Raw genomic sequence first — 15,549 nt, forward strand, 5'->3', positions numbered from 1 at the left:
GGACTTCTCATTTTTGGAAGGACTTTATTTATTTATTTAGCTCCAGACTAAAAGACATAAAAAAAAATGATGGTGGTGCTTTGTTTTTGTACAATTGATGTACATGATTCATAATGGTTGTTCACGTGAAAGGCAATTATTCAAACAATACGTTTTGGACCAAATAATACAGGAATGAGTGATCATCTTTGCTCAGTGAAGCAGGTCAGCGTTAAGCAGATTGTTTTTACTTACTGGTGTCCTCTGTCCTTGTTTTGGCTGAGGCTGGACTGGGCTCTCCAAGGCCCACATTATTGCGTGCCACTACTCTGAATTCATATTCCACCCAAGCATTTAGCCCCACCACTGTTGCAGTCAGCGTGTTACCATTTACCACTTCGGGCACTGCAATTCAAAAATGAAGAAGAGAAATTGAAAAGTTGAAGACCATGTAAATTAGGGATGTTAAAAAAAAAAATCGATTTCGCGATATTCTCGAATCGATTCGATACGCCACTGAATCGATATTTAAAACATGATTTTTTTTAAATGGAAATATTCAACAAAATGTCATACTTAGTGTTAGGGTTCACACATTAAGCATGGAAGAATGTTATATTAATGGAACATTAAGCCTTAATATTTTATTTTAGGGGTGTTAAAAAAATCGATTCGGCAATATATCGCGCAATTCTCGAATCGATTCAATAGGCGGCTGAATCGATTTTTAAAGTTCCATTTTTAATGGAAAAATATTCAACAAAATGTCTTACTTCGGGTTAGGGTTCACACCTTAAGCATGTAAGAATGTTATATTAATGGAACATTAAGCCTTAATATTTTATTTCAATGCTGTTCAAACATGAAATAGATTACAACCTGTATAAGACTGAAGTTTCAGATAAATAAATAATACATTTTCATACAAATCTTAGACGGTACAAGTTTACTGATTAGTATTTTCTAAATTTGAATTAAAAAAATTGCAACAATCGACTTATAAATTCGTATCGGGATTAATCGGTATCGAATCGAATCGTGACCTGTGAATCGTGATACGAATCGAATCGTCAGATACGAGGCAATTCACACCCCTATTTTATTTTAATGCAGTTCAAACATGAAACAGATCGTTTGTGACATACAGTGGATCACTGTTGTAAGACTGACGTTTCAGATAAATAAATACATTTTCATACAAATCTTACAGTGTACATGTACAAGTTTATTGATTAGTATTTTCTAAATTTGACTAAAACGAAATTTGCAATAATCGACTCAGATTCATATCGGGATTCAACGGTATCGACTCAAATCGTGACCTATGAATAGTGATACGAGTCGAATCGCCAAGTACTTGGCAATTCACACCCCTAACGTAAATGAAATTCATAAATTTGTGTTTCACAAGTTTGAAGATAATACTGAAAAATTGCAAATTTATAGAACTATGTAGTTGTGAACATACAATATAGTGTTAAACTGTTTTCCACCAATTCAGTTTTCCTGAGTTTTTGAACTAGAACTGGGCTCAGGGACACACTTGGGGCCCCAGCATGAGTAGCTCTTTCCACACTATATCGTAGCTGCTCGAGAGCAAAAAGAGTGGCTACATTTTTCACTATTTTAAAGCCTTATTTCATATACCATAAATGATTTTTTACAATACAGCACTTGATTTTTTTCAATCAATTAAATTTGGATGAGTTGTTAACAGTCTTCTCTGCGGTGTGCCAAATGTAGAAGACATTTAATTTCACTTTACAGTGATTTGAATCAATGAAAGGCCCTTCATAAATCCCGCATGAAAGTTTGATGATACCAGTCTCAACAGCCTGCCAGCCCACAGTAAATGGCGTCCGACCCTGGATGATGTAACCGGTGATGGGGCTGCCATTGTCCCTTCCAGGAGTCCAGGAAAGCTGCGCCGTGCTGTCTGTGATTTCCTCCACTGTCACTTTGTCTGGAGGGCCCGGTGGACCTAAATCAATGAGACAACGAGCAGGGTGAGCTCCCCTCTCATTCCAAGAAGCCCTCCCATCAAACTCATCAAGGCCACCATGCCATGTTTAATTAGCAACTCTGTCCTTGATGTGAGCATGAAGGGACTTTTTATGCATGATGTGCTTGGACTAAACTGGATTTACCAGGAACGAAAAGATATATTGAATGAGGATCATTTATTAGAAAGTGGATGAGTTGAGAGGGAACGGTGAAGACCAAAATAAGGAGCACAGTGAGCGGGTGCTCGTGATACTCTCTGGTGTGACAGTGCAGTTGTTGTTTGACGTGCTGCTCCATTATTCAAATGTTTTCCGTGATATTGCGCTGATGTGTAAATGAACCAATTAGACTCATTTTTATGATAAACATTACCTCCTCAAAGCACCTGGGACAGCTATTACCGTTTGTTAAGGGCATGAATACCAATGTAAATCACGAGAGAGCCTTGCACGCGAGCGTTGTACACAGAACACATACCAATGAGGCAACCTCAGCTGGGCCTAAAGTCATACAGTGTATGTTTGTTTTCTTCTATTTCAGCAGCATATACCAAATGTAAAAAGAAAAAAAAATCAGCCTCAGGGATTTACCACCAAACATCCTTGATTTGTCTGTTCATATTTTTTTTTATTTTATTTTCGGTGTAAAATGTAGTATACAGTATAAAATCCTTTAACATACCTTTAACAACCAGAATGGCCGAAGTGGACAGACTCTCAACCTCGGTGTCAATAACGCAGACGTACTTCCCACCATGGTTTAGTTGAATGTTACGAATCATCAGATCCCCTGATACACTCTAGAAAAGGAGTATGAATATTGAACATGTATTAAGAAAGAGATTGTGTTTTATTTCATCATTCAGTTTTTGGAGAGGGAATGTTTTAACATTTATGACACTTTGCACAATCATAGTCTCTGGAGAGCACCAATGTTTTCATCTTTTCAAACAACAACAGCAGACATGGCAGATGTAGCCAGCACACATAAAGCTATTGGCTAGCCTTCAGGCTTTATCCCACCATGCAGCTTCTCATCTCCGCAAACAGCTACAAGCTCCACACAGGAAATACAAAACAAACACCGTCTAGTTAATTGGTAAGCTAGTCCTAATTATCTTGTAATTGCATAAGCACTAGCAAGATAAGTGTGCAGTGGAAGAAGCAACCATTATTCTACATCAGCTGCATGCATTTACTGGCTACGATAATAATAGACTAAAAGAATAACAGACAAAAATTTCAAGTTAGTTAAGATACAAGCAAATTGTTTATTCAGGCAATGCTATGGGGAGATTTGTCTCAAAAATATTGACACAAATAAATTTGTGATTTTCACGTGTTTTTAAGATCCACAAATACATCCGTGATTTTCACGTGTTTTTCAGATCCACAAATATTTTCCCGATTTTCACGTGTTTTTCAGATGTGTTTTTTAGATCCACAAACGTTTTCTTGATTTTCACGTTTTTTAGATCCACAAACATTTTCTTGATTTTCACGTGTTTTTCAGATGCACAAATATATCTGCGATTTTCACGTCGTTTTAAATTTTGTGTGTGAATTTCCCATGACTTTTGCTTAAGAGTTGTCGTAAGAGCGTTTGTAGATCGTCGCGCAAGCACGTTTATTTTTTAGACAAACATCACGCGGTTTTTGAGATTTTCACACACACAAGCCCTCAGACATTCACGCGTCTCAGGCCCGTTCCTCCTCCGTCCACGGGAGGCAGTGTTGCTGTCTCACTTGAACGAGCCGCTTCTCGTTTAAAATTGGACGTTGAAAAACAGAAATCAAGTTTTTATCTGACCTTCCTCTATGTGTTTATTTTGCACGTCGCGAAACAAAATGCGACCTTTGTTTCCCTCGAGCTTGTTTTGCCTTCACTCGAAAGACACTCTTCTTCTACTGTTAAATTTTCTTCTTCTACGCCACTAAGCATAGCTAAGCAGCAGCTCTGATCTGTATATATTACTGGATAGCCACTAGACCAAGACAACTTATAAGCAAAAGTACTGGAAAATGCACACAAAAAATTTAAAAAGACGTGAAAATTCGCAATATATTTGTGCATCTGATAAACACATGAAAATCAAGAAAATGTTTGTGGATCTAAAAAAAAAACGTGAAAATAACGAATATGTTTGTGGATCTGAAAAACATGAAAATCACAGATGTACTTGTGAATCTCACAAATTTATTTGTGTGAATATTTTTGAGACAAATCTCTCCGCATACAATGCGAATACTTGTACTCAGCATGTACTGTAGTGTATTTGTCTTGCCCTATTTTTAGGATTATTGAAGCGTATTTCCCATTTTTTGCAATTATGTTTTTGTTTATTGTAAAATAGGTATACATCTAAGTAGGGATGTTCAATACGAGGTGTGGGAACCTCTGGCTACCTCATGATACGATAAGATATGCGATACAAGGCTCATGATAATGATTATCTCACGATATGATGTTACCACGATTATCAATATATTGCTCAGGTAATAAATCCACGATAATCTACGATAAAACTACTCAAGACATAAACTGTTTTTTCAGTGAGAACATCGTTTTTTTTGGACCAGCACAGTGAGTACTTTAGTGTATTTTTTTTTTTTTTAAACAAATACAAATGTCATCTTAACAGAGATCACTTTCTCTGAACAAATTTGTGTCTTTCTTAAACACTATTGTCATGCAACAACGATCCACCAGGCTTCTGTCTTCTGTGCTGTCTCCCTATGTTTGTTATTGTTACTTTTCCTGTTTCCTGGAGAGGTTGTGCCTGTGAAGACAAACCACTGGTGTGTTTTTACATACTTGGGCCAATAAATCTGAATCAGATTTTTTTTTTCCCTTGATGATTTTGACAATTATTTCAAAAATGTATATTATGGTGACTGTAAAAAAAAACAAACAAACAAAAAAAAAAAAACCTAACAATAATGCCATCACGTTTTTACATATTCTGTCCTCATTTTAATGCACCATCTTGCAGAAGCATGTCAGTCTGGGGGGGGACAAAACAAACCAAGCTTATTGCTTTGGAAGGGAGTCAGTTGGGGTGAGCCCGGTATGGGATCTGACTATTCATATTAGCCGTCACCACCATCAGTGGGGATCCATCAGAGATGCATCCACTCTTGAAGAACTGGCAAGATAACCCATAGATCGTCACCTCATTGAGCCGAGGAGAATAAGCAGTGGGCTTAATCTGCCTCTCTATTAGCGCCTCTTTTTCATCTCATCTTTTTAAGCCTCACACATATCTGAGTGTGATTTCATCTCTAATGTCAGTAGCCACCTGGCCAAGCTGAGAGCTAGTAGTGGCTGAAAGCAAGGCATCTCTGCCTTGGCAGGAAGCAAGTGAGACAGATTTGCTATAATTATGTAAATTAATTCACCAGAAGCTGTTGAGCAAGGGTCTGGCAATTTTCTCTGAACAGGAGCAACATGAAACTATTAAAAGTATATCGCATGATAGTCTCAAGCCGAAATCCATGTCAATATTAATTGTCACTGAAATTCACAAAGAGATGATCTTCGCTATCCCACAAAACTTTGTAGTGTAGCAAATTGTCATTTTGATTGTATGTGAACCCAACACATGCTGTACTGTAAATGCCAGTGTGGTTTTGTTCTAAGTACTTTTACTGTGCCCTTCCTAAAAAGGAACAGATATCTAACAATGAGTTCTGATTTTTCATGCCTTATTTTCATGCCAGAGGATGTCAAATGAGCTTTTGCACATGTCGGGCTGTAGATTGCCAGCAGGATCATTACTGAAACCCTTTTAGAGCTTTAAATAGAAATGCAAATTCAATTATTGCAAATGAAAAAGATTAGATAATATTCTTAACAGTTAACAAAAAACAGACAAACCTCGGTTTTCGAACATAATCCGTTCCAGAAGGCTGTTCTAAAAGCGATTTGTTCGAAATCCAAAACAATTTTTCCCATTATAATTAATGTAAATAATTTGAATCCGTTCCAAGTCTAAAAAACATTTTTCCGTTTTTTTTTTGTTTTTTTTTTTTACTATTTTACACCATAAACTGCACTGTATACTGTTTACCATAAATAGAAAAGGGTAGAAATAGACACTGTTTTATTTAGATATCCTATCTAAAATGATGAAAAAAAAAATGCAAACATTTCTTTTTTACATTCAATAGTTCTGCGCAATACTTTCCTCTTTTCTTTACCAGCTTTACCACTTGCACTTGCTTTCTTTGGACCTATGATTAGGGGCGAATACACGATGCAAAACTAAAAAAAAAGATTTGCGTAAATAACAATGAACAGGTCTGCTCCAAACGAACTTTGAACACGAATGTGCTACGGAGGAAGCATCCTGGGCATTCGAGTTAGCTCGGCTCCCGAGTGAGTCGCGTTCAGGTACGCTCGGCTTTTTTTCCCGAGTGAGTCGCGTTCAAGTATGCTCAGCTTTTTTCAGTTTGGTTGAGAGCCGAATTTTTGGACGAGTTCTGAGACATAAAATTCTCGAATTTTCTGGTTGAAAACCGATTTGGTTGAGAACAGAAGCGTTCGAAAACCGAGGTTTGACTGTACCGTATGTCTAAGGATGGAAAGTACACTGTATGATTGATATTGTGAAAGGAATATGAACAGTCACAGTTTTTACACCTTATTTCTGTTTATTGAAGCTTGTATAAAATATGGAAACTACACATGGAAACTTCCTTCAATAACTGCTGTTACCTGAGTATTATTCACATATTAGTAACCCTCTCTGGGGCTGCTGAGCATACCCCTTGCTCACTCCACTGTATGTCCCAATTAAACCCGGAATAGCCTGACAGTATCTGAGTTTAATGCTTGGGCTGACTCACCCCGCCCACTCTCTCAAAATGATCGCTGTCTTGCTGGAAGTCGATGAGCTGGCCATTAAATGCCCATGAGAAAGAGACATCCAGCGCTGGATCGTAGGCAATCTGGCACGGCAACACGATGCTCTCGCCAACAATAATCTCAATGTTTGTGGGCCTCACAGTGATTCTGGTTGGCTCTGAGCAGGGAAACAGATGACATTGAAAATGTGTTATCTATGCTGTGGGTAACCTTTAAGACTACTGTGACGCCTACAAAAGCAATCTTAGAACTAAAGTTATACAAGAGTTTAAATTCTCAGCCTGTTGGCTGTTTAAGAACATCTCCACAGTCAGTGCACAATGTTTTTTTGTTTTGTTTTGTTTTTTCTTTTCAGAATCCGTTTGGAAGTTAGTGTCACAAAGATTAGATATGATATGACTTTTATGTTGTTGGTTATAGGGAAAATCTCGAAACTACCAGTTAAGATGAATAATCGATCCAACAGTTATATTCTGTTACATCAAATAGCTCTGTCAATATGTATATTTAAAAAAATATATATATCAAAATTACATGCAAAGTATAGACGAGCAATGGGAATCAGATGCCAGTACCATATAGGAAGTGCAGTGTTGTAATTCATAGCTTGACAGATGAGGGATAAATAGCCAAGGGTCAGTCTGGGGTGATGGGTTTCTTTCAAGAAGACTCACCGGTAACAAGCAGCCTTGCAGTGGTGCTTGCTGACCCAAACTGGTTCTTAGCAATGCAGGTATAGCTGGCTGCATCACTTCTGGTTACGTTGGTAATTTTTAATGTTCCACTGGAAAAAAGTATAATTCTGTAGAGCAAAGAAGAGTCAGACAGTCAACTGGAATGGAATGATTCAGTTCGACTCAGTAGGGTGGCGATTCGATTCGATTATGGTACGGCTCAGTTTGACAGGGTAGGATGCAATGACTTTTTTGTTGTCATTTTACATACATTTGAATGAACTTGTTAATACAGTAAATGTCCTTATATGCGTGTGTTTGCTTCAGACTGATGTTTTAAAATGCACTAAAGTGTCTATTGAGTCAACATTGTTGTTTATCTTATTCAGACACGCTGCTTGTGGTCCAAGTGCTGTTTTCCCCCTGTAGTGCAAGAACCTTTCCTTTTGGAAAATGTTTCCCATCCTGTGCCTGCACACATTATTGCGATCATGTACCTTAAAAGATTGCACATATTTCGTATAGTGTGCTAAATGTCAGTCATCATGGTACCAGTTTTTAACATCGGCATCCAATGGAGCCAACAAAAGAGCATCAATGCTGTCTTACAAGATGATTTGTTATCCATCCATCCATCCATCCATCCATCCATCTTCTTCCGCTTATCCGGGGTCGGGTCGCGGGGGCAGCAGCTTCAGGAGGGAAACCCAGACTTCCCTCTCCCCAGCCACTTCAACCAGCTCCTCTGGTGGGATCCCAAGGCGTTCCCAGGCCATCCGAGAGACATAGTCTCTCCAGCGTGTCCTGGGTCGTCCCCGTGGCCTCCCACCGGTGGGAAATGCCCGGAACACCTCCCCAGGGAGGCGTCCAGGAGGCATCCAAACCAGATGTCCGAGCCACCTCAGCTGGCTCCTCTCAACGCGGAGGAGCAGCGGCTCGACTCTGAGCCCCTCCCGGATGACCAAGCTTCTCACCCTATCTCTAAGGGAGAGCCCAGACACTCCGCGGAGGAAACTCATTTCGGCCGCTTGTATCCGGGATCTCATTCTTTCGGTCACGACCCACAGCTCGTGACCATAGGTGAGGGTCGGAACGTAGATCGACTGATAAATCGAGAGCTTTGCCTTTTGGCTCAGCTCTTTCTTTACCACGACGGACCGATACAGAGTCCGCATCACTGCAGATGCTGCTCCGATCCGCCTGTCGATCTCCCGCTCCATCCTACCCTCACTCGTGAACAAGACCCCAAGATACTTGAACTCCTCCACTTGGGGCAGGATCTCATCCCCGACCTGAAGACGACACTCCACCCTTTTCCGACTGAGGACCATGGTCTCGGATTTGGAGGTGCTGATCCCCATCCCAACCGCTTAACACTCGGCTGCGAACCGCTCCAGTGAGAGTTGGAAGCCCCGGCTTGATGAAGCCAACAGCACACATCATCTGCAAAGAGCAGAGATGCAATGCTGAGGCCACCAAACCGGAACCCCTCAACGCCTCGGCTGCGCCTAGAAATTCTGTCGATAAAAGTTATGAACAGAATCGGTGACAAAGGGCAACCTTGGTGGAGACCAACCCTCACCGGAAACAAATCCGACTTACTGCCGGCAATGTGGACCAAACTCCGGCAACGGTCGTACAGGGACCGAACCGCCCGTATCAGGGGGCCCGGTACCCCATACTCCCGAAGCACCCCCCACAGGACTCCCCGAGGGACACGGTCGAACGCCTTCTCCAAATCCACAAAACACATGTGGACTGGTTGAGCGAACTCCCACGCACCCTCAAGGATCCTGCTTAGGGTGTAGAGCTGGTCCACTGTTCCACGGCCAGGACGAAAACCACACTGCTCCTCCTGAATCCGAGATTCGACCTCCCGACGGACCCTCCTCTCCAGCACCCCTGAATAGACCTTACCAGGGAGGCTGAGGAGAGTGATCCCCCTGTAGTTGGAGCACACCCTCCGGTCCCCCTTCTTAAAAAGGGGGACCACCACCCCGGTCTGCCAATCCAGAGGCAATGACCCCGATGTCCGCCGCGATGTTGTAGAGGCGTGTCAACCACGACAGCCCCACAACATCCAGAGTCTTTAGGAACTCCGGGCGGATCTTATCCACCCCTGGGGCCCTGCCACCGAGGAGCTTTCCAACCACCTCAGTGACTTTGACCCCAGAGATAGGAAAGCCCACCTCAGAGTCCCCAGACTCTGCTTCCTCAAAGGAAGACGTGTCGGTGGAATTGAGGAGGTCTTCGAAGTATTCCCCCCACCGCTTCACGCCATCCCGAGTCGAGCTCAGCAGCACCCCATCCCCACTGTACACAGTGTTAATGGTGCACTGCTTTCCTCTCCTGAGATGCCGGATGGTGGACCAGAATTTCCTCGAAGCCGTCCGGAAGTCGTTTTCCATGGCCTCATCAAACTCCTCCCATGTCCGAGTTTTTGACTCAGCAACCGCCGAAGCCGCGTTCCGCTTGGCCATTTACCTCTCAGCTGCCTCCGGAATCCCACAGGCGAAAAAGGCCCGATAGGACTCCTTCTTCAGCTTGACGGCATCCCTTACCGCTGGTGTCCACCAGCGGGTTCGAGGATTGCCACCGCGACAGGCACCGACCACCTTACGGCCACAGCTCCGATCGGCCGCCTCAACAATGGAGGCGCGAAACATGGCCCATTCGGACTCAATGTCCCCCGCCTCCCCCGAGACAATGGAGAAGCTCTGCCGGAGGTGGGCATTGAAACTCTTTCTGACAGGGGATTCCGCCAGACGTTCCCAGCAAACCCTCACAATACGTTTGGGTCTGCCAGGTCGAACCGGCGTCTTCCCCCACCATCGGAGCCAACACACCACCAGGTGGTGATCAGTTGACAGCTCCGCCCCTCTCTTCACCCGAGTGTCCAAAACATGCGGCCGCAAATCCGATGACACGACTACAAAGTCGATCATCGAACTGCGGCCAAGGGTGTCCTGGTGCCAAGTGCACATATGGACACCCTTATGTTTGAACATGGTGTTCGTTATGGACAAACCGTGACGAGCACAGAAGTCCAATAACAGAACACCGCTCGGGTTCCGATCAGGGGGGCCGTTCCTCCCAATCACGCCCCTCCAGGTCTCACTGTCATTCCCCACGTGAGCGTTGAAGTCCCCCAGCAGGACAAGGGAGTACCCAGGGGGAGCGCTCTCCAGCACACCCTCCAAGGACTCCAAAAAGGGTGGGTACTCTGAACTGCATTTTGGTGCATATGCACAAACAACAGTCAGGACCCGTCCCCCCACCCGAAGGCGGAGGGAGGCTACCCTCTCGTCCACCGGGGTAAACCTCCAACGTACAGGCGCCGAGCCGGGGGGCAATAAGTATGCCCACACCTGCTCTGCGCTTCTCCAACCCCTCTCAAGAGGACTGGTACCAGAGCCCAAGCTGTGTGTGGAGGCGAGTCCGACTATGTCTAGTCGGAACTTCTCGGCCTCACACACCAGCTCGGGCTCCTTCCCTGCCAGAGAGGTGACATTCCATGCACCCATGGGGCCCGGCCACCAGGTGCTCGCCAGTGAGCCCCACCTCCAGACCTGGCTCCAGAGGGGGGCCCCGGTGACCCGCGTCCGGGCAAGGGAAACGTGCTTCCATTGGTGTCATTCATCAAAAGGGGTCTTCTGAGCCATGCTTAGTCTGGCCCCTCACCTAGGACCTGTTTGCAATGGGTGACCCTGCCAGGGGCATAAAGCCCCAGACAACATAGCTCCTAGGATCATTAGGACACGCAAACCCCTCCACCACGTTAAGGTGCCGGCTCACGGAGGGGAAATGATTTGTTAACATTATTTAAAGTCTTCCATTTCAGTAAGCACAGCACAATGGTTAGCATTTCCTCTGTTCAACGGAAGTAGTACAGTGTATTTGAGTATTTCAGAATCAGTTATTTCCCTTGTCTGTGCAAGTGTGTGTTTGAATTCTCTTACTAGAAGCTGCCCTTGTAATCAAAATGAAAATTTCAATTATGTATTATATTTTCATGTTTCTGTTCAGGCTTGCTTGTATTTGTCTGCACTGTGACTCTTCACTCCTGTGTGACATTCTCTTAGTTGATCAAATTAAGCTTTTTCTATTTACAATAAACAATCAGACAGACCAACAACAGAATAAATCCGGCCCCACATTATGGTGTCAAATTTCTGCATGGAGTTTATAATCTGCCACGATGCTGCTACTATTATCTGCAACAAGGCCTTTGTCTCTGCTACCACTGTGATTATAGATCTCAAACTCTATTTGCATGTCACGATAAAGCAGAACACAATTACGTATCTAATTACAGGTGCAATGGCTTCAGCCTAACTTTTTAATATGTACTTTAATCTACAGGCGGATGGCATGTATCATTCGCATCAACTCAATTTGCTTATCTTGTTGACTATTTTAGGCAGCGAGTGCACATATGAATGAATATCCATCCTCATCACACATATCAAGCACTTTTCAAATGAGTGTCACGTGCTGTCGTAAAGTATTAGCAATGGGCAATTTTCCCAGAAGGACGCCTTGCTCTCCCTTTCTCAGTCCTCATTAACTTTCCATTCGTCCTCATTAACACCTTCCTTATGCATCTGCACAAATTCCAAATATACTACTCAAACATGTCTGCTCACAATGATTGTGAATGAAATGTGCAAGGAAGATGTGCTGGTAACCTACCTTTCATTTCTCTGCAGCATCTCGTTGTCCTTTTTCCACAGGCTAATTGCTGGGGGCGAGGCTTGGGGCTTGCATTCAAAAGTGACTTCGCTACCTAAGCGAGCCTTTAGCAGGGCCTTTAATGGACTTTTGGAGAAACTGGGAGGTGATGCTGAGTGGGAGTGAAGAGAGGAAAAAGTGAGTGTTAAAAAAAATAATAATAATAAAAAATAAGGACAATGTGAAGCTTATACATATGGTTGGGTCCATATTTCCCTCCCTCATATATATATATATATATATATATATATATTAGTGCTGTCAAACGATTAAAATTTTTAATCTGATTAATCACACTTTTTAATTTTGATTAATCACGACTAATCAGCTAAATTACTTGCTTATTAGCGTAATATAAAATAAATACAAAATACCGTAATATTTTGACAAAGCATTTTATTATCTGAATGTCACTTGCAAACATTGATTAAATGCATGTACGCAATTGCATGCACGCGTGTATTGCTCAAAACGGAACAGCATCATATCAATTGTTTTATACTTTGTACTTTTGTTTTATCTAAAGTCTCGTTGGGTGTTTTTTAAAGCGAAATTTACCACCGAGCACACCAACTGGAGTCACCCCGCTCATTTTGGAACAACAGGCGTAGGAAATGCCGTGCATTGGCTTCATCACTGACCTGTGCAGCCTTCAATGTAACCATCCGCGGTTACGTTCAAGGCTCAAGTGCGTTAAAAAAAATTGTGCCATTAATCTGCGTTAATACGTGATTAATGCGACATTTTTCTGTGATTAATTAATCTATTAACGCTTTAACTTTGACAGCCCTAATATATATATATATATATATATATATATATATATATATATATATATATATATATATATATATATATATATATATATATATATATATATTAGAGGTGTGCAAAATTTCCGATTCTTAGATTATTCACGATTCGGCCGTGCAACAATCGAGAACGATTCACAAATGTCCAAATTCCGATTATATAAATATGCCAAGGGAAGCGAAACGAGCGAAAAGTACGCGGAACTGAAACGCAGTAGCACGCGCGGTCTTCGGGACGCTTTTTGGGACGGACCGAGAGTACACATCCACAACTCACGCCTCGAGATTCAAAACAACAACAAGCATGGCTGAGCTGACCAACCCACCTCTTCGTGAGATCAGACCTGCTCCGAAAAGGCAAACAACTTCAGGCGGAAGTATCAGCTAGCTGGCTGCAGTGCGTCGGTTAGCGTTCTACAGGGCGCCGCGCAGTGATACGAACGAACGAACAGAAAAGTAGTGGCTGGCGGTAATGGCGTCTGACTTTATTCAGAAAAGAGTATTGTGGTGGAAATGTATTACGCTTTTGAAAACAAATAGTTTTTAGAAGAAAAACGCTTTATTTCCGAGACCCCAGCCAGCTTGCTGGACTATTTTCCTCTCGTCCAACGCCGAAGTCAGCGCTGATCGCACACACGGGAGGTGAGGATCAAATTGAGATTCATGTTAAAAAAGCCGAACGATCCCATTAATGTTTACACGTTCATGTTTACACAAGTTAAAAAGCAGAAAAGCACTTGAGGTTTTTTTTTTTTTTTGTACCTCTGAGAAACTTTAATGTTTACATGTTCATCTTTACACAACTTAAAAAGCAGGAAAGCACTTTTTTTTTTTTAAGGCATTTGTATTGAAGTAGTAGTTCACATTGTCTTTCATTTATACCTCAGTGCACTTTTGAGTGGATAAAAATAATATATTTTTGCTCAATGCTATGTTTTATTCTGTTGAAGACTGAATATACTTAAAAGCTGTTGTTACAGAATGAGGACTTGAGTATTTTATTTACTGTTTTGAACTGTTAACTTGATACTGAAATAGTAGTTTATTTAGGCCTGAGAGGACTTTTGTACTATTTTTGTAACTAATGTACGAAACATTAAAAGCGCCAAAATACATTGTTTTTTTTCTGCTGCCTGGGGGGAAATCAATAATCGTTTTATAATCGAATCGTCGCCTCTGAATCGTAATCGCAATCGAATCGTGAGGTGCCCCAAGATTCCCACCTCTAATATATATATATGTTTATTTATTTATTTATTTTCTTCCTGGATTGGAAATGACAGGTTTCTCCCAGAAGATAATAGGATGTTGTAAAAGCTGTTTAAGTCAACTACTCAACAGGTGAAAAACAGCAGCAATCTGCAGCAGGTTTGACTGTGGACAGTCATGGTCCAGGCAAGGGGTACACTGAGGGTCTGCATTTGCACACTGTGGTTGCTCACAAGTGTGTAAAAGAGCAATAAGTCCATGTCAAAAACGTTAAAATATTGTGGCCCTTGTTTTACTCTTGTAATACAGAACAATCAAGAGAACAATGAGGGCCACAAAAGAAAAAACAAAAAAACAAGATACTGACAGCAAGCATTAAGAAAGCCTTGGCTTCCAGGACCCCCAGGCAATGCCACAGCGCACCGAGGCAGTGATTAAAGCAAAGGGAATCCAACCAATTATTGAGGATGGACATATCATTTTGAAAATACCATCCATCCATCCAACCATTTTTTTTCCATGCAAAAGACTGGGAAGTATGCATGGTATCCATGCATTCTTCACATTATTCAAACTATTTGACATTTGACATTCTCATGGGTTTTATGAGCTAGAAGCCCAAATAATGTAAACATAAACAAATAAATACTAGAAAACACTTAAGTTGTGGGCTACTGAATCTATAATCGAAAAAAGTTTGACTTTTTGAATGGAATTACAAAAATTATTCAACTTTTTGAGGATATTCAAATTTTTTGACAAGCACGAGAGAGAGAGAGAGAGAGAGAGAGAGAGAGAGAGAGAGAGAGTGAGAGAAAATGTATCATGACGTCATCGATATGCATGTGTTTCTTGTAGTATCCAAATCAATCAATATGATGAAATGACTGAGATGAAAATGAGACACTCTTACAGATTCAAGTTTAGCTGGCACTGTCCATAAAATGAGTCGGCAGACTGATTTGCAGGGGAGAGATGTGGCTGCATGCTGGTTTTTATCTCAGAAGATGATCAAACACACAGGCAGATAAGCAGCATAAAAGCACAAGGAAGGAGGGCAATCTTACCTAACACTATTAGTTGGGCAGAGGAATAAATAATGCCGTGTTTGTTTTCAGCTACACATTGATACATTCCAGAATCTGACAGGTTTAACGCAGCTATGGACAGGGCCCCATTTTCAATTTGTATCCGGCCCTGCAGAGGAAAAACAAACAGTTGAGCATATCCATTGCAATGCCAGTCTTTTATGTCTGAAGGCACAAAAGCAATTA

The 15,549-nt window shown here is 41.9% G+C and overlaps 1 protein-coding gene across 3 annotated transcripts in view; it reads right to left on the reverse strand.

Annotated features, from left to right (window-relative positions):
- cntn3b (contactin 3b) overlaps nucleotides 1-15,549 on the reverse strand; it is an 89,576-nt gene that overhangs the window by 12,756 nt on the left and 61,271 nt on the right. For all 3 annotated transcript variants that reach the window (XM_077529208.1, XM_077529206.1, XM_077529207.1), the window contains 7 exons: nucleotides 15,343-15,472; nucleotides 12,216-12,366; nucleotides 7,524-7,651; nucleotides 6,831-7,006; nucleotides 2,665-2,782; nucleotides 1,802-1,960; nucleotides 235-384 (listed from right to left, as the gene is read on the reverse strand). In XM_077529208.1, coding sequence (XP_077385334.1) covers nucleotides 235-384; nucleotides 1,802-1,960; nucleotides 2,665-2,782; nucleotides 6,831-7,006; nucleotides 7,524-7,651; nucleotides 12,216-12,366; nucleotides 15,343-15,472 — 1,012 coding nt within the window. The remainder of the gene's footprint in view (nucleotides 1-234; nucleotides 385-1,801; nucleotides 1,961-2,664; nucleotides 2,783-6,830; nucleotides 7,007-7,523; nucleotides 7,652-12,215; nucleotides 12,367-15,342; nucleotides 15,473-15,549) is intronic.

This window comes from Festucalex cinctus, chromosome 8 (genome assembly GCF_051991245.1).
Source record: "Festucalex cinctus isolate MCC-2025b chromosome 8, RoL_Fcin_1.0, whole genome shotgun sequence".
Lineage (NCBI taxonomy): Eukaryota > Metazoa > Chordata > Actinopteri > Syngnathiformes > Syngnathidae > Festucalex > Festucalex cinctus.